The sequence below is a fragment of the Microplitis demolitor genome, chromosome 4, assembly GCF_026212275.2.
Source record: "Microplitis demolitor isolate Queensland-Clemson2020A chromosome 4, iyMicDemo2.1a, whole genome shotgun sequence".
NCBI lineage: Eukaryota > Metazoa > Arthropoda > Insecta > Hymenoptera > Braconidae > Microplitis > Microplitis demolitor.
The window spans coordinates 13,994,530-14,018,630 of NC_068548.1; the positions used below are offsets into that span (position 1 = coordinate 13,994,530).

Here is a 24,101-nt window from a genome sequence, read left to right on the forward strand (position 1 = left end):
CAAGCATTGCTTATGTGTAGGTTATGCAGTCGGCATGGAAGGGCTTTCACGCAGTCAGCAAAATAGATTACAGAATATTTGAAGTAATTAAGATGACAGTTGACAAATGATGATTAGAAAAAAATACCTGAGGTATCAGCGGCGATTGATTACGTTGACTGATCTCGTAACGTTAATTTAATCCGGTGGATTTAGCTTGATTTATAATGAATATAATTGTTTCCTGTAGAGCACGTGATACACAGCAACACGTGAGAAAGAATAGTGATAGTTGCCACGTGGCTGGCTACAGAGTTGAAGTTCCGAGTATCAGAGGGCGCGTCGGTAGCAGCACCTCTGGTGAAGTATAGTGCGGAGTTACCAAGTGTTTTGGCGCGAACATTTGATAGTTACGCAACAACTATATATAATTATACAGGGCCATTTTCCATATGTAATTATACATAATTTTATATAATATAATTTGTTTACCCGGGAAGTCTTCATCAATACGACCATAATCGTAAATTTACTTCTATTTTTCCGCTGAAATCTGATGATAGATGTAGAACAAACTGAGTCCCAAACATATTAAGCCAATTTTCCTTCAAATTAATGATAAATGTACCTCAATTCCTATTAACCAGTTTTATGAATGCAACATGAATATATCATACAATACAAATCAACATAAAATTAATTGAAAATATTACACTTTAACTTTTATTAATATTCCACTGACCCATCCTAAGGCGATATTCATAGACAGAATTTACAGCTTAAAACTGGACCGCACTTAAGGTATACAAATTGTCATCAGAAAGGGAAAAGCCCGAAGGTGATGGACATATAGCGAAAAATTCAAGGAAACTTTTGTAAAGTAAACTTATGCAAAGCAAGCTGTGCTATCAGGATATGCAAAATTGATTAAAGTTTACTGAGCACATAATATTTTGATTTGACCACATCGGTACATCAACTTTTGTTACTCAGTTTTCTGACTACAATGTGCATATTGCAACTTATAGATAACTATTAACATGTGTAATAGTTGACTTTCCCAGAAAGTCGACGACAATCTACTGCCACAACCTGCTACCAACTTTCTGAGAAAAGACGACTTTCCATCAACTAATGGAATGCCAACTTTTACCAAAAACTTTCTCAAAGAGTTGGTGACCAGTTGTCAACTTATAGAAATGCCAATTTCACAACCAACTCGGTGACAAGTTGCTACAGTATATTGTCGCTGCATGACCAACCTCAATCATGAATGATTGTTCTTGAAAAAAAACGAGTGAGCCTCACAGACATAAGGTCATAATAGAAGTAAAACTTTTTTTAAAATTGAGTCGGTCTAAATAAATAAATAGATTAATATAAATATATATGTATATAATATTGGCCATTAGATCTTGCCGGGTAGTATAGCATCAGGAAAAAAGAAATCTCTGAAAATAAAAATATGTATAACTAGTTTTCTACTGAATCTACAAATTTAAAAAACAATAAATTGTAAGAAGAAAGTTAAATATTTCAAAATATGTTTATGTTAATTAAATGTAAAATTATAAATATGAATTGTAAAATGAGTGAATAAAAAAAATCTCTAGATGTGTAAACCACTAAAAAAAATATGGTCACTATCTAAAATTAGTAAAAAATTTTTGTGTATATTTGAAAGTATTTATAATTTATAAAAACTAAATTAAAAAGTTAATAAAAAGTAATTACTATAAATAAACATATATCTCCATATAAAGTACAGTATAAAATTTAATTTCAATAAATAAAAACATAATTAATTTCAAAAAACTGTAATTATAAAAGTATAAAATCATTTAAATATATTTAAAATATTTTCTTTTATTGAATAAATGAATAAATGAAAGTATGTAATTTTAAAGAGAACTATAAAAAAACTACTATGAAAAAACAAATTCTATAAAAAAAAAACATTTGCATAACTCAACATGTCTAAAAAAAATTATCTAAAATCAACATCTCTATAAATAAAATATCTATAAAAAATTGACTATTTTTGAACATCTCTATAAAATATGATATCTATACTTAAATTTGATTTGATATTATATTTTATAGAGATGTTCAAAAACAGTCATATTTTTATAGAAATTTTAATACACGTATCATTTAATATAAAAACTTAAACAAGTTTTTTTTCTAAATATAAAACTAACAAGTCTAAAAATGTTAGGTTAATTAATATCCTCCTTTGATTCCATTTCACTAAAATGTATTTGTTTTAACTTTCAATCATTTTTTAATAAAATTAGAGTTCAGGTTATAAATTTAAAGCGACACAAATTTATCAGTTAATGACGATCGACAATCTTTGGCTGCGTAACATTTGACCCGACGACAAAACACCCGCGACAAAATATCCGCAAACTAAAATACCCGCGACAAAATACCCACAAGCTAAAATACCGGCGACAAAATACCCACAAGCTAAAATATCAGTGAGAAAATACCCGCAAGCCAAAATACCTGTAAGAAAGTATGTACTCAAATCATGGTGCTTCATAAAAATTCTAATCATAAATAAAACGGTTCATTATCCAATATATTTTAGTTAAGTCCACGTATTTTATTAATCTATATTTAATATAATAATATGTTAAATTGATAATACATCAATTTATAATCATAATAACAAATTATCAATATATTGTTTGCACTGTTATACTTATTATTCATTTTAAACCTAAAGTTATCATAATAATTTTATAATCTACAGAATATTATCGTCTAATTACTATTTTTATCACGTGAAAATATTTAAATAAATTTTAATGAAATGTAAATAATCAAAATATTATAATATGCGAATACTAGACTCTACAGCCGTAATACACCCGCAACATTTTTTAGGTATTGCAACTTCATATTGGGATCGTATGCGGTAACAATTGTTTTTAGGCGAGCATCATGATTGCGGTACTGACAGCGTCGTTTAGGCAGAGGTACACCAGTATTTAGTTGTACTAGCTTTAATTCAAGAATCGTCTGCTCAGATATCAGTGCACTTACAAATTTAATAATACTAGCATGATGAACTCGAACTAAAGCATTAAAAGAACGATGCCAACCTTCAATACCGTTGTTAGATCGAGTTTCATCATTTAATACGCTATTATACCAATGCCACAATTTAATTTCAAATAATGGCTCATTTCGATCAACTTTCTTTCGTTTTAATACTCCGATCCATGTTGATTCGAAATAATCTAATATCTCACTTAATTCGTTTTCATATTGAATATAACCTTCAGATTTTATGAGTTCATTGTAAGCAGCGATCACATCATTAGTCGGCACAAATGCAATTGCCATCAGCATTCTTATGTTTTCAGCAATACGAATGTTTTTATTATACAATTCTTGTAAGCCCTTGGCCTGAACATTTCGCCATATACACTGAGTATAATGGAAAAAACATCCGCTTACATGGACATCAATAAATACATTCTTAAATGCATTAACAAATGATCATTCATAATTAGTCAACATTCGACGTAACGTGATATTATCAGGCAGCAATTCTTTAATTTTTTCCAGAATTTGTTGATATACAGTTTTAGATTTTCGTGATGACAAAATATAAACGAGCGGTAGTGTGTGTTCATCAATGACACCGTGCAATGAATACAATTGTTTAAATAAAACAGGTACGGATCGGAATGTGCCATCACCAGCCCAAATTTCACACTGAGATAATTTCATTAGATTAGCATTTGTAGTGAAAATCATAAAACGATTGTTATTTTGTCTACTGTCATACTGTAAAAAAGTTTCGTTCTTTTCTGTTAAATGTAATTCATCTGGCAATGTCAAATCGTGAAGAGTTTGTCCTTCAACTTTAGGTAGTTTCTCACTACGAACGCGTTGAATCGTACACTGCATACTTGAAATTTTACCCAATCGAGACATAACTGGTGATTTAACATCTTTAACGACATGAGCAATCATTCCTAACGGATTACTATCGTTATTAAATAAACGTAAATTAAAAAGTAATAACTTAAATTTTCTAAGAACTTGAAGAATTACCATTTTTTTTATCAGATGTGGTGTGCATAATAACAGAGCATTTCATTTGACGGTTATGTTCGATACATCTACACGTAACACTATTTTTATTATGAGATTTACAGGTGTATAAATATCCATTATGATTTAATAAATTTTTCCCTTTTTGGGACTTTACATATTATAATGGTATTACTAAGAATCAAAGAAATTAATAATATTTCAAATTCACATAAAAATTCCAATATAAGAAATAATGAACACGTTATAATTGTGACTTTGATAGAATATAATCTAGAGTATAACTGCATGAAAATTTACTTGACAACTAAATACTCATTGTAACCGTAAGATGGCGGGTTAGAAAAATTCAATTGATATAATTAATTGTTAAGTTATCGGCAAGAATTAGCAACAAATATTTTATCTATCGGTGATTTGTCATTGGGTATTTTAGTTTGCGGGTATTTTGTCGACGGATATTCTATCACCGGGTATTTTGTCGACGGGTATTTTATCACCAGGTATTTTGTCGCCGGGTCAAATGTCGTGTCACCCAATCTTTAGGCGATCAATTTAATGCGCATGTGTAATCTAGAGATTTTTTTTTGCTAGTAATGCAGCAATGAGAAAAAATTTCTCTTCGGACAATTAAATTGGTTTTGTTAAATCTTGTTAAATGAATATATAATTAGAAAATCTAAATTTTATTATGTCAACATAACTTATTTTGCCATTTTTAACAAACGATTTGATAGACTCTACTTGATTGACGTTAATATTTTTCTTGCTACGATAATAAAATCATTTGGTAAAGTTAAGAAAATATTTATTTGATAGGCAACTAAATTATTTTGTAGTGTCAACAAATCCAAATATTAAAGCAAAATATCATTATGCTAACTTTAATAAATATTACTTAGACACAAAAGAATATATTTATTTAGAATAAATATACATATTTGTTCGAGGTTAATAAATATATATTTAAACCAAATGATTATTGATTTAAAAAGTTATGGTGTTAGGCAACAGTTGTGGGAGTAGTTCGGTGCTTGCCATTAGATCGCGCCCACCACTTGTAGTGTCCCTTGTAAGAAACTTATTTCAGAGTTATTATATTCAAAACTTGAAGCATTTATAGGACGAGCTACCCGCTGTAACTTAGCAGAGTGACGATAACCCTTTTTTGATAGTAATATAGGAGTTTTCTGTATTACACTTTGACATTATTGTTCAATATTAATGTTTCCCAGAAAAATGTTTGTCATAGCCCAAAATAAAAGTACCCCTAACGGTTTTAAATCAGCCTGGAAACACCCTGGGAGTGGAAACACGGTGGATCCAGGGTGGTTACAGGGTGGGTTTGTGCCATTTTATCACCGTGTATACACGGTGGTTACATGGTGTTTCCACGATGGTAACACGGTGTACCCACCCTGATTCTACGGTGTATTCACCGAGATTCCACAGTGTATCCACGGTGATTACGCGGTGTACGTGGAATCACGGTGGGTACACCGTGTAATCATCGTGTTTTCAGGGTGAATCAAAACCGCGAAGGACGTGACAATGAAATAAGTTATTTTTCTAAATATGCATTTATTTAATTGTCAAATAAATATTCTGTTATTTTAAAATAATATTTTATTATAATAAATAACTTATTCTCTAAGACTCACTAATACATCATGACTACTTTATAAGCTCTACAAGTAATCAATTTGATTTTATGATTGCTAATTAACGCGTAATTATCTTTACTAAATATTTTATAGGTTCTAATAATTCGTTTTGTTGGTGGATTATAAAATATTGAGTTAAAACAAACAAATATATGATTGGCAATGGGCAATCAAATCATTTTGTTGTCATAATTAAAATTTAATTGTCAGAAAAAATTTTTTTTTCAGTGAGCTTTAGGTAAAGGTGAGTTCACCCCGGTAACCTATCCTGAACATTTTGATAACTTAGATTATAGAGTAGGGATATATTACGCCTATTTTCGTTGAATTTTGTGGTAGAAGGGATGCACAAATGCTTTAAGAAAGTTTAAACACTGCATTTGACCAATCAGAAGTAATGAGTGTTTAATGAAAAAGTTTGTGTTTAAAACTAATAGGATTTAAAAATTCGATATGGGAATAAAGCATTAAAAACACAGTCAAGCTGAAATTTTTCAACTGGTTCCGTAGCGTAGTGGTATTATCATCGGTCTCTTGCGCGTTTAGTGTGTTAGGTGTTAGGTTCGAATCCTTCATAGGGTAGTAGCGAAAATCCAATCCTCAGAGAGAAGAGCGAACATGTAGGCATAATCTTAGTATGTTAATACAGCCCGTGAAAAATGAATCATACATGGCCATGTATGAATGCTCCATGTATGGCCATGTATGAAAATTGGCCATATATGACCATGTATAGAAATTTTAACTAAATTAAAAAAATTTTTTTTTTTTTAATTATTTTGGCGACGCAGAGATTATCAGATATGCGAATAATTAAACTCCTAATCAAAATGAAAATTTTTAATTCAGAGAAAAAACGCTAGACTTATTAATATCCGCACCCACTTTAGTAGGATTCGAGCTCGGGGCCTTCCGTACGAGAGACCGACGCTTTGACGACTAGGCTATGCGACTGACAGTTACAACAAAGTTTAGTTGTGCTACGTAAGGTTCAAAGAATATAATCACTTTCGAAAAAGCAAAATATAATCATCAATATGCTGTTAGTGATATCAAAAAAATTTCTTATTTTTTAACACTGCAACATCCTGTTTATAAGTAATTGTAATAGTCGAAAAATTAATCATACATGGCCATGCATGACCATACATGAAGCATATATGGCCATACATGGATATATATGAACCATACAAGGGCCATGTATGGCCATACATGGTTTTGTATGACTGTATATGGCCATGCATCACTGTATTGAAAAAGTTTGTATGCCCACGTATGACCACATATGAACCATATACGGCTACCCATGGCCAAGTATGATTCATTTATCACAGGACGAGCGTTCGAGGCGTGCATTCCGGTGAAAAATGAATCATACATGGCCATGCATGGCCGTATATGGCTCATATATGAAGCATATATGACCATACATGGGCTTACCAACTTTTTTAATACAGTAATACAGGGCCATATATGAACCATACAAGACCATGTATGGCCATACATGGTTTTTTATGACTGTATATGGCCATGTATGACTGTATTAAAAAAGTTTGTATGCCCATATATGGCCATACATGCTTCATGTATGGCCATAGATGCTTCGTGTATGGCAATATATGCTTCATGTATGACCATATATGCTTCATGCATGGCCATATATGCTTTATGCATGGCCATATATGCTCTATGTATGAGCCATATTGGCAGGGAGCCTAGTATATGGTGGAGACAACTGAATCGATCTCAGCGCTCGCAGTGGACATAATTTCGTTGAATCATGCTCTCTTTAAAAATAAACATGTGAAAATTAAATATGAAATGTGTGTGCAATGAGAAAAATTTTGTTAAAAAAATCAAATTAATATTCTACTTTTTTTTTAACTTTTATAATTGTCGCTGAGGTGTATTATTTGTTTTGATTTTACCGGTTTACCTTATTCTATTCTAAAATAATAGTATTATATTTATTAAAATTTTTTATATTTATTTTCTTTATCGAAATATATTTAATTTAATTTTCTATTACAAAAATACAATTTCACTTTTTTATTGATATTATTATTAGGGCTGTGCGAATCTTATTCGAGTCGAATATCGAATAGTTCGAAAGATTCGAATAGTTCGAAAGATTCGAATAGTTTGAAATTTTTTCGAATTTTCGGTAAATAATATTATTGCATCTAAGAAATTTAGTATTTATGGCTTTATTAAATCAAAAAACTATTAGGGGGATCTGGGACACGAGGGCCCCCTTCAAAAATTAGGTAAATTTTTTTTTTTCATTTTCCGTCAAGTTATGACCTCTAATGTTTTTATCATATTTTAGACTAATATGTGGGGTGAAATAGACCATTCAAAAGAAATTGCAACGAAAAAATTATCTTTTTTATTTTCCGTTTAGTTAATTTCTTCGTTACAATTTTTTTAAGTGGTCCATTTTACCCCACATATTGGCCTAAAATATGATAAAAACATTATAGAGGACATAACTTGACGGAAAATAAAAAAAATGTTTTTTTCTATATGTTTTCAGGGAGTACTTTCGAGCTATTTGAACCTTTCGAACTAATCGAACCTTTCAAATTATTCGAACATCTCGAATATTCGAGGCGGATTGTTCGATTCGATTCGCCTCGAATAATTCGAGATTTCGAGTGTTCGCACACCCCTAATTATTATATCAAGTTTTATATTTTGATTTTATAACGAATTTTTATTTTTTACACTGATTTTCTATATCTCTTTCAATTATCGAGCATGATTTTTTGTAACCATCAGATGGCGTTTTCGTCGCGCTCTCTGCCAATACGGCCATGCATGGCCATGTATGATTCATTTTTCACGGGAGCATAAAAATAATCATCCTTGTACTTCACTTGAATTGAGAAAAACAAAAAAAAATAATTTTTTGAATCTATTATTGTTGAAATAATTGAAGGCGCTAAACTAATGTAGTAGCTAAGACCATAAATTCTTTATACTGGTTACTATATTTATATTGTGATAATTATATCGAATTAGGGTTGTTATCTACAGAAGTATGATTGTCATAACAATTTTCTTCTTGACATGCTGAATAAGAAACTGTTAAATTTACTAGTACATAAATAGTCATGTTAACTATACTTTTCTGTAACTGTTATCTAATATCATATCAGCTATTGAAACTGCAGTTAATAGTGGAAGTCCCATTGAACTATGGTTCTCATAGTTCAGAAAACCATTTTTTTTCTCTTAGTGTAGATTTTACTGATTCACTTTTAGAGAGAACATAAAATCAAATTTTCCATATGCTAAACATAATAAAATGAAAATATTTGGAGTTTTAACACATTTAAATTTCGTATATCTCGTAAAGTGAGAACTTTAGATGTTAGACCATAAAGTCTTCTTTTGAATAAAATTAAACTTTCCGAATTTATAGCTCATAAATAAAAAAAAATGACCTTTTCTTGATTTTTAGGGATGTTTCAAACTAACGGGTGCATCAATGGGTGAATATGTTGTAAATACTGGATTTAATGTACAGCTGGACTTGTGTGATGCATTTGAGGAACCTATTATAATGGGTCGGCTTTTTAAAGCATTTGGATTCTCCGTAGACGATTGTCCACCTGGAATTGTAAGTTATAATTGACTATGAGAGATAGACAAATTCTAAGGTGATATAACGATTTAATAAATTCTTATTATTTTTGGGATAACGGTTTAGTGAACGGCGTACAATGTCATGATTGTATCTGATAGATTTTGTAAATATAAAATTTTCAAAATTTTCATAGTTATAATTATAGCAATGCATAATAATTTTTTGGTGACTCAACTTTCTGTTTTAAGTTTGTTTGACAGCATAACCAAAATTCCTACATTTTTAACTTTCCGCTACGAAAATTTCCAATTTGCAAAAAAAGGGAAGTTATTGGTTTTGGTCTGATTTTCGAAAAACGAGTTTTCATCAGATGTCGACGTTTTGAAGTCCTAGGAAGCTATTATGACTATTTCCGGATGGACGTTCGTGTGTATGTGTTAGTATGTGCACTGATAAAAATTGTGTTTTTTTCCGAAATACGCCACGTACTTGGCGTGACCGCACTTAAGTTAACTGAATTTCAATTGATTCAAAAACATGGAAATTGAAACAAGTTCATAGGGAGGTTTGAATAAAAACTTTGCGGTTTTAGGATTACTATAGAAATATTTCTGTCAAAAACGATGTATTTGATGAAATGAAATGTGAGATTACAGTAAAAAAATAAGAAATGGAGCTGAAGTCGTCTATGTATGTGCTAAAAACAACTATGAATTTGAAAAAAATACTTTTTTGAGTTGATAGAAATTTTTGATTTTTTTCAATTAATTTTGCAAATGTTGTTGATGAAAAAAGTTTTATGCATTGATCTTAACTTCCCAAGTAAAAAAAATTATACATAATTATACATGATTTATATAGAATTATATATGGTTCATATAGAATTACATATAATTATGTATCATTATATATAATTTTACAGAATTATATATAATTTTGTAAATTTATATATAATTTTATAGATTTATATATAATTATACATAACGCCAAGAATAAATCACAGATTATTAAGGTACCCGCGAGTAATAAGGCTTAAGTGACAGAAATGATATTTAAAATAACCGCCTTCGCTAGAGGCTACTCTAGAAGAAGAATATTGCATAGAGATGTTACGACAAGTTTATAGAGTCCCGATACAACGTTCCCTGTCTTCTATATTTCATATATGTCATATGATGTCGTATTGCAGAAGAAATGATAAAAAACAACCTAGTCTTCTGACTCTTAAAAATAATACTGATAGTTTTAAATGCTGTTGAACAAAACAATCTAGTCTTCTGTCTTTGAAAAAGTATTGTTGCTAAGTTAAAGTGATGATTCATCTCTAATAGCAATTTTATTAAGTATAATTAAACTATTCCAGTTTATTTAACCCGTAGACCTTATTACCTTACCGTAGTAAAATAAGGCCTATTCGTATGGTTTTTGTGAAAGTTTAATTTTTTGTTTGTTTATGGTAAAAATTATCATTACTTCATTACATTTTATGGCTAATGTATTGAAATAAAGACTAATGATACGTTTCGATAATTAAATGCAATATTTGCGATTCTATTCGAAATTTCCTTTAGCTAGGCCTTATTACCCGCCAGTACTTTGTATATAATTTTACATAATATGATTTTATACAATTGCATATAACTTTATATAATGCCACGAAAAAAAAATCACATACGGTTGTATATAATTAACAGGTAATCTTCAGATTCTTTAATAGATGCATGTATTTTACTACAAATTGAATTTTTAAATAACTCGTCATTTTACTATGTTCTGATTTCTATCGTTCGATTAAAAAATAAAATTCATTTTCACTTTTAATGAAAAACTTTCTTTAAAAAAATACCTTTCATACTAAGAAATAAAAATCTTTAAGCGATTGAAAATTTTTCAATTTAAGCATAAAAATATGTCGATTTGAAGAGAAAAATTTTGACTAAAGAACGGTTTTCAGATAATTTTGTCCCAGCTTTTCTCTGAAATGAAAGCTCTAAACGCAAAATAAAGACACAGACCCGATGCTTTACTCTATGAACTAGCGAAGTGCACTTGAATTTTTTGATAACTTCCATTTGTTTACGAGAAAAGCTTGGACAAAGTTCCTATTTAATGTACAAGTGCAACAGAGATAGTACCGTTTATCCAGTTGAGTGCGAATAGAGAAACAAATGAAAACGCGTCTTAAAATAAAAATATCAAGATAATTATTTACTTGGTGCAAGATAATTTTGATTTTCTGGATTTTTCTAGATTCGAATTAAATGTTTTATTTTATGTAGCTATAATTCATAAAAACATCAAATAATTGTAAAATGTATTTGTAATTAATACTAAGTTGAAATTATTTTACAATATAAAAATTAGGATGTGCCGAAAAACACTTCCTACAACTTATTTTTCACAAATTAATAAAATTCACTTAAACCAAGAAAATTGATTTTGATACGAGAAATTTTTTTAAACGATTTAGAAAATCAAAATTTTCTTGCACCTAGTAAATAATTATCGTGAATCAAAATTTTTTTTTTCCCCAAGTCAGCATATTTTTATACCTAGATAAAAAAAAAATTTTACTTATTTTCAAAAAATTTTTTCTAAACATGAGAGATATTTTTTTTTTTAAGAAAGATGAGTTAGTTTTTTGAAGCAATATTACATTTTTTTGTTTGAAGACGATAAAGTTTCACGGAATAAGTACTATTTTTCAAACGTAAAAATTTTTGTATGCCAAAACTAAGAAAAAAAATCCTTGAACTAAGCGAAAAATAACTTCGGAGTAAAGATATAAATATATGTATATATATTTATTTATTTATTTATTTATTTATTTTATTAATTTTAGTGTTAGTATAAAGTGTCATTCGATATATTTACTTATTTTGTGTTAATTAAATACTGTGTCGAGAAAATGGTTTCTTGTGCCTTTTGTAAAAAGCGTTTAGAGAAACACAAAGGATTATCATTTTATTTTAGAGATCAGTGACTCAGTCCCATGTTACGCAGCCCCATCTTGGATAGAACTGAGTGCAATCTTGGATTGGACTGAGTTAAATGTACATTGTAGCCACTGCAATGTAGATTGTAGCAGCTCGAATGTGAAAATTTTCTTTATAACAGATGAGGCTTAGTAGAATTTGTACAATCCGACATTGTACCCAGTCCAATCTCGTTCTTTCCGTAATAGGTATATTGAAATTTCTTAAAAATAAAAATAGTATTTTCATGCACCAATGCTTGAGGGTCATTAGTGCATTTGGTGTCTTTAGTTCGTTTAGTGTTCTCGATGTTTTAATGTTATAAATGTAATACACTTATTTCCTAGTATTGATGATACAACTCGATGAATAATACTTGTATACAATTATATATGTTGGAATGAATATTTGCACTAATGAATTGATGTTTAATAATTTTTGTTTACTAATGAAAAATTATGCGTCATTACAGTGGTTCAAATCGAGATTTTTCTGCAAATCAGTTAAAGCTTCTACCACTCTGTATAATCTCGATAATGATGACGATTCAGAAACATTTAGAAGAAAACCTTTAAAAGCCAAAGTTAGAGATGAAAGAACATAGTCTTTGTGAATGATTGACATAAATGTATTTTTTTCTTTCCAATCTTTGAATGAATAGAAAATAAGAAAGTTTAGTGTTAAATCAGCTGAACCTTTACGGAAAAACACCAATGAGTATTGATGAGAAACAGAATTTGAACACTAATGGTTTAGTTTTTAGAGCACTAATTGTTTAGTGTCAGTAGTACATTTAAAGCCATTAGCGCTTAGAGTTAATAACGCATTTAGTTTTACAAGTACAAAACTTAGTTTAACACTAACCATTTCCACTCGTGTTAATAGATTCACTAGTCAGAGTACTAATGATCACTAATCGAACGTTCATCGACAATACTAAATTTTTAATGGTGATCAATAGCGTTGATTAATTTTTTTCCGTAATGGAAACAATATTTGACTTAAGACATGAGAGATAATTAGTATATTGAATGCTGTTACGTTTCCGTAATAATTTATTGAATAAATTAAATTAATTATTTTTAATAAATTGATTGTCTGCAATATAACGGAAATCGGTTAAGATAAGAGAGTCGCCGTGGCTCGCGAGTAGTCAAAACAGATGACGATACTTAAGACCCGGGCCACGACGATTCTCTCACAGGGAACCTGAGATGCAGCGTCAACATTTTGTCAACTCTGTTGGCGTTATTATATTTTGATAATGAGAAAATAGTCACTCTTGGGAGAGAGATCAAGGAGCTTGAACCTGTGCTCTCCATAATTAATAAGCTCCACAATTAATTTTAAATCAATTAACCCTTTATTTTGGGGTGCTATTGGCACCCCAAGGTTTCACCCATACATGGGGAAACGTTGATACCGACGGTCGTAACCTTCTCTCCTGCTATTAGGAACGCTGATACCGGCGACCCAATAATTTATCCAGTCTTGGGCGCTGCCATCGGCTGTCCAGGATTATCCAAATCCCGCATCCTCTTAAATATTATGGAGACCGGGTAGAAAAATAAATTTTAAATCGCGAAAATTAATCGCTGCGTTTTATGATATCGATGAGATTTTAGTCGCGAATTGTAGGGCATTTGGTATTGCTCAAAAGTGCCTATAGTAACTTAGCTGTAATTCCAGCTGTTTCACTGATGTCCGCTGAGGAAGTCATTTTTCCTATGAAATTGACCTTTATTGGCTTGCAGAATGTAAACCAATTAATGCACACCAAAAATGTTAATGGGAATTTTATAGGAAATTTTATTCCCTTCCAAAAAAGTCCTAAGTCAAGTCGCTAAAGTCCATAGTTTCGGAGTAATAAGAATTTTAATAATTTAAAAAATAAAATATCAACCAAAACCACGTCGATATCATGAAACGCAACTGAGTATTAGAAAGTTAAAAAACAAAGTAATTTAATTTACGTGTATTTTAAATGAGAAATCTCGGAAATCAAATGGAAAGTACTTAGGATTGGAATTAAGAGCTCAAGCTTGGCAGGAATTTTTGTTTAGCGTAAAAAACAATATTTTTCTTGATAAGCAACGAAAAAAATACTTTCGCCGGAAACGAAGCACCCTAATAAACACTCTAACGAAGCCGAACCTGGATTAAATTTAACGCATAAAAATTATTTTTTTATTTTTAATTAATTTGGGGTAATTTTCCAAAACGTAACAATACATTTTCAATTAAATGGTTATATTAAATTCAGCATTGATTTTTGAATCTCATTGTTACCTAATATTTTAATCTTAATTCTAATATATTTTAGGGTGTTTATGGAAGTGAAGGTTATATAATGCCAACAGATACATTCCCAGATGAATTCCCACCTAATAAATACTTGGTGGAACTAAGTATCACATTGCAGGAGAAACCATTATTAATATTTCATACATTCGTCAGCATTCAATAAAACATGAAGTTATTTTTTGGAACGACACTATTATGATAATTACTTATTTTTTGTTGTGTAATCATGGATATTAATAAAAGTAATGACTCTCAAAGCGTTTTTAAGCTTTCCTGGTAAAAAAAAAAACTTTTTATAAAATTTTATAAAGTTCAACCATGTTAACCACGCAAAGAAAAACGAATTATATATTCTCCCTAGTGGTATGAAATATATTCTGGAACCACTCTGGAATCAGAGTCAGACTGGAATCATACTAATTCCAGCGTGATTCCAGAGCGGTTTTGTGTCCTTTTTTGAGTATGATACCGGACTGAAATCAGAATGAAACCAAAGAATATCCAAAGTATTCCCAGAGTGTATTCAGAGTAATTCAAGAGTATAAATTCAGAGTAAATCCAGTGCAAACTCCGAGCAAATCCAGTGCAAGTCCAGAATGAAACGAGAGTCTTTCCAAAGTAAAACGAGAAAGTTTTCAGAACGAATCCAAAGTGTTCTTTATAGTGGAAGCACAGTTTAGCCAGAGCGAATCTAGAGTAGAACCGAAATGCATTACGTGTCTCCTCAGGGTGTATCCAGAGTAAATTAAAAGTAAAAATTCAGAGTGAAAGCCGAAAAAGTTTAACAATAAAAAATTTTAAATAATGCTTAATTATATTTACAAAAATTATACTTCGGAAAGATAAGAAAACATTTAAAAAATTAAATTTTTTCTTAATAAAAATTTGGGGGTACCTTGTTTTGCCTCCCCTTCCCTATGTCTTAAAATATATAAAAAATAGATGTATGAAAATATTTAAAAAATATATTTCAAGTACATAAAAAACATATAGCTTTGGTAAATCAAGTTTTACTTTTGACCCGGAACTAGAATGTTATTTTTAACGTAAAAATTTCGGAAAAAAATAAAAAAAAACTTGTAAAAGTTATAAATAAAATTAAACCTAAAAATTTGAATTTTGACTTTAATTGTTTATTATCATAATGTATGGTATTTTTTCAGATATCATCTCATAAAACCGCCAATAATACATAAATAGTAAAAAAAAAAATAATTGATTTCAAAATCTAAAAAAGATTCATAACCCATCATAATCCTATTTCAAGACTACCCGGGAAAAAATGATCAGATATGAACAGGCATCAGTCTCCAGGTCTGATCAGATATGAAAAATGACCGGTTCTGACCAGATCTGGTCAAACATGTTCAGGTCTGATCAGATACGTTTATTAGACTGTGTCAAAATAAGTTTTTTTTTTCGATTAGACGTATCGTAAAAGTTTCTGCAATATGAAAAAAAATTCTCCTAAAGTTTGAGCTCAATATCTCAAAAATTGAGCTGGCGCAATGGGGGGTCTCCTTTTCCACTTAAATACCCTCGCAGATTTGAATCAGGGTGGAAACACCGTGGAAGTGTAAACACCGTGAATCCACCGTGGTTACATGATAGGTTTGTTCCATTATACCACAGTGTATGCACAGTGTATCTACTGTTATTACACGGTGTATCTACCGTGATTCCACGGTGGCTTTACCACCATGTATACACCGTGTTTCCACTGTGATTGCGCGGTGTATCCACCGTGATTCCATGGTGGCTTTGTGCCATTTCGCCACCGTGATACCACGGTGTATCCACCGCGTAATCACAGTGGAAACACCGTGTATAAACAGTGGTAAAGCCACCTTAGTAGAGAATTGAAATTCCTATAAGATAATACGTACATACATACATACGTACATACATACATACATATGCTTGGACATCATCTTGAAATTAGTCAGAATAGCTTCCTAGAACCTCAAAAAGCCAAGATCTGTTAGAAATTCTATTTTCAACAATCGGACCGAAACTAATAACTTTCTGAATTTTTGAAAATTTCCAATTTTCCTAGGCGGAAGTCAAAAATTAATATAATGAAATAAAAACTGCTTCATTTAAGAAAAAATCGCACTTCTTATTTAAGCCATCATATAATTTCGTCATGAAAATCTAAATAGCTAAGCTCTATGGCATACAATTGAAATGACAAAACTATATAATTGAAAATTAATTTAAAAAATATATAAGTATCAATAATTATTTTGCTTGAATTTATTGACATTCGGAGGATATAATACAAAATAACATTTTCTCTTGGCTGTCTACGGAGTGTTTATATTTATTTAAATTTATTTCGTTTAACTTTATAATTTTTATAATTAAAATCAAATTAGCTCTCCTTGTTTAAATTTTTACAGTGTTCTAATTTTTATCATTATCAACAGAAATTTTTGATATCGATGGGTAATGTCATACCGACAGTCAATTGCGGCAATATATTCCCTGATGGTCAAGTTGGCCGCAACTTGACGACAACCTACTGCTGCAACCCTGATAACACGAGTTGATCGTGAAAAAGTTGGTCATTCATTAGTTTCCGACCAACTTGACGACAAGTTATCGACAACTTCAGCTTTTGCAACTTTTGGCTACAAGTTACCGCCAACTTTCTCAGAAAGTTGGTGCCAGTATGGAGCCGCAACTGGAATGCAAGTTTCTGAGGAAATTGAAAAGAAATTTACCGTCAACTTATGATTGCCAACTTTTGCAAGCAACTTTTGCCACCAACTTTCTCAGGAAGTGATCGTCAACTTTTTGGATTTACATTTTTTGCCACCAACTTTCTCAGAAAATGTCCATCAACTATTGGAGGTACCAACTGTTGGCGGTCAACTTGGTTCCAGTTGCGGCTGCAAGTTTCTCATCAGTTTCTCACCAACTTGGCTATCAGGGAACCTGTCGCCAAGTTGGCCGAAAAAGTTGGCATTTACATAAGTTGAAGGTAACTCCGAGAAACTTGTCAACAACTTTCAGCTCGTGTAACTATTGCCTACAAGTTGACTACAAGTTGCTCAGAAACTTGGTGACAGGTTGCGGCAGTAGATTATCGACAAGTTGCTGAGCAACTTGTAGTCAACTTGTCGCCAACAGTTTCACAGTATGAAGTTGCCGCCAAATTGCTAACAAGTACTCATATACACCAACTTTCTGATCAGAAACTCTGGCTATCAGGATTGTCGAAATGAAACTTAGCCGTTCTGATAGAGTGCCTCAATGACTATGTAACTCATTGTATGTGTATCTATAATATATGTCGCCACTTTAATATGTTGCCGCTTTTCGATGTAGAACATTTGTGATATGTTACAATTTACATTAAGCCACAATGATTGGTTGAGCGATTGATAATTTGTACATATCTTATAGTTTCACTATGAAACTTAGTCAACTTCTCTTTTAGCTACATTACTCTTTAGCCACTTTCATTGGTAGGCTTTACTGATGGTACCCGACCTGATCTTGCTCCTATTTGTTTATTAATCTATCAACATCCTCTACCAATCCGATGAGAAATCTTTGAGCTTAATATTCAATTTTTCATTTTTAAATATCTCAATATTTGCTTGCGCCGTTTTTGACAATTTTAATGAATTTGTGTATAAATCTCGAATTTTTGATGAATTGTGTAAGTTTTTATCAATACATATTTCGTTACGTATGTATATTTTCGTTTCTGACCCCGTTTACTCAAAGCTAGTTTGTCAATCCGAGATTTTAGTAATACACGATTAAATTAGTATTGCTCATACATTCATACTTGAATATATAATTACATATACTAACAATATTCAAATCGCAGATTCAGAATCTCGAATTGAAAAACTGACCTTGAAAAATTGGCTTCAACCTCAGTAAAAATGAACAAGGGCCGCCTTCGCTTTAAACTAAGCGCGAGCTACCTAAAAATCGGGGAGGTGCTGAAAATTTTCGAAAAATCTACCTTCTATTCTGGCTGCATGGTGGCTTTTTTTTCTTGTTACTGTTTATTACTTAGATTTTCGCAATGAGAGATCCAAAATTACTATTTCCGAGCTTGAAGAGCTCAAAAATGTATCAACAATAGGTCGTCAAACTTAAAAGCTCGATAATAGCGGGAAGTTTTAGGTCTGGCTCGTAGGGTCAGGCGGATTTCAGATTTTTTTCTTAAGTAATATTTTTTTATTAATCTCACCGATTACTACAAGATTTGACATAAAAATGAAATCAATTGTTTTTTAATTCGGCAACTTTTATGACAAAATTCCAGGAAGTTTAACTGTTTTTTTACTCAGTCATACATCGTTCCTGCATTCATGAAGATTTTTAAAGGTAATGAACTTGAATAATTTTATTTATGAATTATATTAAATAAATTATCAGAATATAATAATAAAACAGTGAATATAGTTGTACAACAATTATTTAACACATTCGTCTTGCCAAAAATTACGAATTAAAAAAAATTTTTATTAATTTTTTAAAAAATTGTTGAATGATCTATTCCACGAATTGTAGTACACGGAATCGTCTCTAAAATTCTCTATTAACTCAAGGTTCAATTTAATTAAGTTTTTATGTAAATAATGAAGTTTAAACATCGAGTTGACGACATTTAGCATTCAAATCGGCTATCAAGGTAGGAACATTTGTTATGATTTGCATAAAAGATTTTTATAGTAGTTTCGAACGATATCATTACACTGATAAGTAGCAACTACATAAATAAAATCATTTAAATCGAAGCAGAATTTAAATTTTACCGCTGTGCCAATTAATGACCTCAGCTGTCAGATGTGTTGCAGATCAGAATAACTAACCCAAAAATGTAGGTGTAATCCCAAGTGGCCAGGCTCGCTTTATGTTACCTTTTAGTTGCCTGTTCCAAGTCAACTTTCTGATATTCCAAATGTTAATAAAATGATGACAAATAGAATTTTTAAAAAGTGAACATTTGAAGATTTCTTAAAGTTGCCAATAAAACGCCAACAAAACGTAACATTAAAAATGTTAATAGATAGTTATCATAAAGGCTATGTTCCAATATACACTGTGACCATTGTAAGGTATGACCTCCGACATGCATTAAGAGCACTGAACAGTGCTCGCAGTACAACCCTGATAGCACGAGTTGATTGTGAAAAAGTTGGTCATTCATTAGTTTCCGACCAACTTGACGACAAGTTGTCAACAACTTTAGATTTTGCAACTTTTGGCTACAAGTTACCGCCAACTTTCTCAGAAAGTTGGCGCCAGTATGGAGCCGCAACTGGAATGCAAGTTTTTGAGGAAATTGAAAGTAAACTTACCGTCAACTTATGATCACCAACTATTGCAAGCAACTTTTGCCACCAACTTTCTCAGAAAGTGTTCGTCTACTTATTGAATTTCCAACTTTTGCCACCAACTTTCTCAGAAAATGTCCATCAACTATTGGAGGTACCAATTGTTGGTGGTCAACTTAGTGTCGAGTTGCGGCTGCAAGTTTCTCGTCAGTTTCTCGCCAACTTGGCTATCAGGGAATATCGGAACATGGCTAATATGACGTGATAAATGATGACTATTTGGAGATAAATAAAAGTTACCATTTTAATGCTGACAATTTGTTATCCGAAAATGTTCACTATATGTTGACTGGGACCGATACAACACCATTCAAAACATCTCTACTCAAATGGTACGCAGCCATCTTTATTCGTCGACATGTAAATTCAACAACAACTTTATACATCAGTATATACTTATAGCGACATCTATGTTGATAAAAATATGAATTCACCTCATGCTTATTCAGAATCACCTGAATTCACAATCATATTTATTCCATTATTTTGTATGGACGAAATAAAAAATGAACGAAATATGAAAATAAAATAAAATCAATAGCAATAACTTTAAAATTAAAGAATTAAATATACTTATTAAATGAAATACTATTGTAAATTACATTAAATAAAATTGAATAAATAAAATATAATTGATTCAACCGAAATAAAATTTTTTTAATTAATTTATTACGATAAATATTATTTTAATATGATCGAATAGATAATAAATAACTATAAGCGATGATTATAAATTTATTTTATTCTTAATATGATGGCAGTAATACAAAATTTTTCAAAACAAATAATCTGCACAGAATATAAAATAGTTTACCAATTTAAATGAGTAAAAATACGATTAATTGATTGATTAACTCTAGTCTCTAGCAATTATCAAAACCACACCAGTACATGAACAAATATGTATTTGAGTAACTTTACTTTTATAATAAATTGTACCTTAACTTTAGAAAATATGCTGGAGATTATTGTTAAATCAATTAATTGATCCTAACATATATATATATATATATATATATTAGTAACATAGATTAACATGCAGATTAAACGATAAAAAATTACTATTAAAACATATTTTTTAAACTTATATCCTATAGTAACACTAAACGTATAGTAATTAACAAAATGATTAATCAATAATTATCTTTAGTAATTTTTAATGACTTAAATAAATACTCTCTACTCGAGTAACTACATTTTTAGAAAAAACTATAACTTAACTTTTAAAATTATTTAGTAATATATATTAATATGCACTTTTAACAATCAAAAATTACTTTCCAAAATTTTTTTTTTACTCTCATAACTTATAGCTTGTTAATGATAAACGTTCAATAAGTAATCAAATAACAGATCAACAATCTTCTCGGTTATTATGATTTTTACAGATATAACTCAAACCATAAAAAATGATCATTGAAATATATATTATCTTCAAACTCACATCCTATAAAATAATATTTATCGTAATAAATTAATTAAAAAAATTTTATTTCGGTTGAATCAATTATATTTTATTTATTCAATTTTATTTAATGTAATTTACAATAGTATTTCATTTAATAAGTATATTTAATTCTTTAATTTTAAAGTTATTGCTATTGATTTTATTTTATTTTCATATTTCGTTCATTTTTTATTTCGTCCATACAAAATAATGGAATAAATATGATTGTGAATTCAGGTGATTCTGAATAAGCATGAGGTGAATTCATATTTTTATCAACATAGATGTCGCTATAAGTATATACTGATGAATAAAGTTGTTGTTAAATTTACATGTCGACGAATAAAGATGGCTGCGTACCATTTGAGTAGAGATGTTTTGAATGGTGTTGTATCGGTCCCTATTGACTTTTTTACGTTATTCAAAAGATAATCTTGAGTTGTTAATTATTTTAGGTGAACATTTTGTTATATTTTAATGCTAGCTTTGTTTTGACAACTGGCAACTTAAAAATATTGCCATTGTTTATATCATTTTATGCTACTTTTTTTATAATTTTATCTTATTTACGCTGTCATTTTTTTAATGTTGTGACTCGTGTGTTCAATATGTCGATCGTTATACATCAAAGTGCGCTCAAGATAACAATAAATGCCTTAGAATACCTTCGGCTACATCTGAATTATATAATAAATAATTAAAAATAAATTTAAATATTCAAATTATATGATGTATACATTTGTATAAACTGATAGTGGACAATTAAAAGTTAATAAATAAATGAAACACTAGTGCATTTTATCTCTTATTGTGAAATGAGAAATTGTTTTTGCTTGTTTAATTTATAAAATAAATTATATCAAAGTATTAATTTTTTAAGTTTACAATAAAATATGCTAAGTACTTTGTTTTTGTTTATTTACATACTCTTAATTCCACTACTATTTATCCTATCCACAAGCCTTCAAAAATTTAATAATTTGCTACTGTTAAGTCAACATAAATATGTTTAATTTGTTAATATAAAGATAACATCCTGAATCTTATGTAAACATAAAAAAGTTGTCACTTTGTTACTTTTTTCGTACCAAAAATCTAATTGCCATTTGTCAATAAAACGTTACAAAGTGTTATTAAATAGTTACCAAAATGTTGACAAAAACTTGACAAATTGATACCATAAAGTTCTTTTTTCAAAATGTAAAAAAGTTAAATTTTTGCGAGACATTAGTGGTGATATTTGTTGGAAAAAATTTACCTTTTTACATCACGAAATAAATGGTAACATTTTTTATACAAAAAAGTTAACATTTGGCCACTTAGGAACCAATTAATTAAAACATCTCTACCCCTAAAACGTTTCTAAATATTTTTCCTAAATAAGTAAGTACTAAATGAAGTAAAAATAATGTTGGTTTTATACTCTAACCTGTTACCTGTACGCTTAGAAATGATTGATAAATTACTCGAAAATTAGTCAATCCTAAACAATAAATTCATATTTCTAATTTTTCCCAAACTTTTTTCAATTGAATAAAATTAGTTTTAACTAAAAATAAATTTTTTTTTGTTAAGAATATAGCCGTACATTTACTGTTTAGAAAAATTTCACACTTAAGTTTTGTACCAATTATAAATACTTTTCTCAAAAAATGAAGAAACAACATATTTATATTATATACGTTTATCATATCAGGACCGTATTAACAGGTCTGGAAACATGCCTATACTCTGAGCAAAAATTAACTACAAATATTTCTTTCCAATGGGCGACTTTTGAATGAGTGATGAACTAAAAAATTTATCTTTGATTTACATGCATTACATGATTTTACTAAAAAAGTTATAAAAATAAGTATGCAATAGTTCTTTGCATTTCTATTTACTGCCACAGTGTCATTTTAACGTATACATATATGTATAAAAGCTGTATCCCAAATAGCCAGTTGAGCTCAACCAACAGTCAAATTCACCCATCAGTAGTCCCGTGTTTCTTATCCTGATAGCCACACTTGAAATATAATTGCTCAGCCAGTTCTGCAGTGAAACATTTTCGGCTAATTTAACGACAAGTTTCTAGTAAGCCTTGGCTGGATAATACTTGCGTGCTAATTGATGTAAACCAACTATCGTCATCTGAATGTAATTTGACAGAAAAACTTGCCGTCAATTTGAAGTGAAACTTTCAATCAACTTAACGTCATTGTCTGACAATAACACTTGGGGCATACTATTTTTATCCTAAAACGCTGTTAATTTCAATTTCAAAATATACCAATTCCATATTGTTTTCGATCCCGATGTAGCTAAAAAGAGAAAGATGTTAAGAACGGCCGTATTTATTTCGAATTGTTGTTTGAGGAAGGCACGAAGTATAGATACACTTATTGTCATTAATGTCCCGCTGTTTGGTAAAGAATTTATAGTCTGGGGGACCAGGCATTAATGAGAACGAGTGTAGTAGGAGTCCGAACGTAATGTTAAAATAATACTATAAATTTAGGGGATCGGAATTTTGCCGGTAGAGCTCGCTATTTTTCAAGAAGTACCCGTTTAAATTTATGCGGGAATTCTTGTTGCTACTGGACAGCTCTAAAAAAAAAAAATATTTTGAGAAACTTGGAATTAAATAAAAGTTTTAGAAAATTTTTGGAAACTTTTCAAGTGTTTCCGACCCAATAATATCGACAAGTTTAAAAG

The 24,101-nt window shown here is 30.1% G+C and overlaps 1 protein-coding gene across 6 annotated transcripts in view; it reads right to left on the reverse strand.

The window, feature by feature from the left end:
- LOC103572848 (NADPH:adrenodoxin oxidoreductase, mitochondrial) overlaps positions 1–23,768 on the reverse strand; it is a 45,586-nt gene extending 21,818 nt beyond the window's left edge. The window contains exon 1 of one of the 6 annotated variants that reach the window (XM_053738284.1): positions 22,990–23,768. In XM_053738284.1, coding sequence (XP_053594259.1) covers positions 22,990–23,092 — 103 coding nt within the window. In that variant the 5' untranslated portion in view covers positions 23,093–23,768. Of the gene's footprint in view, positions 1–127; positions 241–4,053; positions 4,296–19,918; positions 19,979–22,830 lie in introns of those variants that run through there. The other 5 variants (XM_053738285.1, XM_014444848.2, XM_014444850.2 and 2 more) reach the window with 5 other exon arrangements.
- Positions 23,769–24,101: the final 333 nt, after the last annotated feature.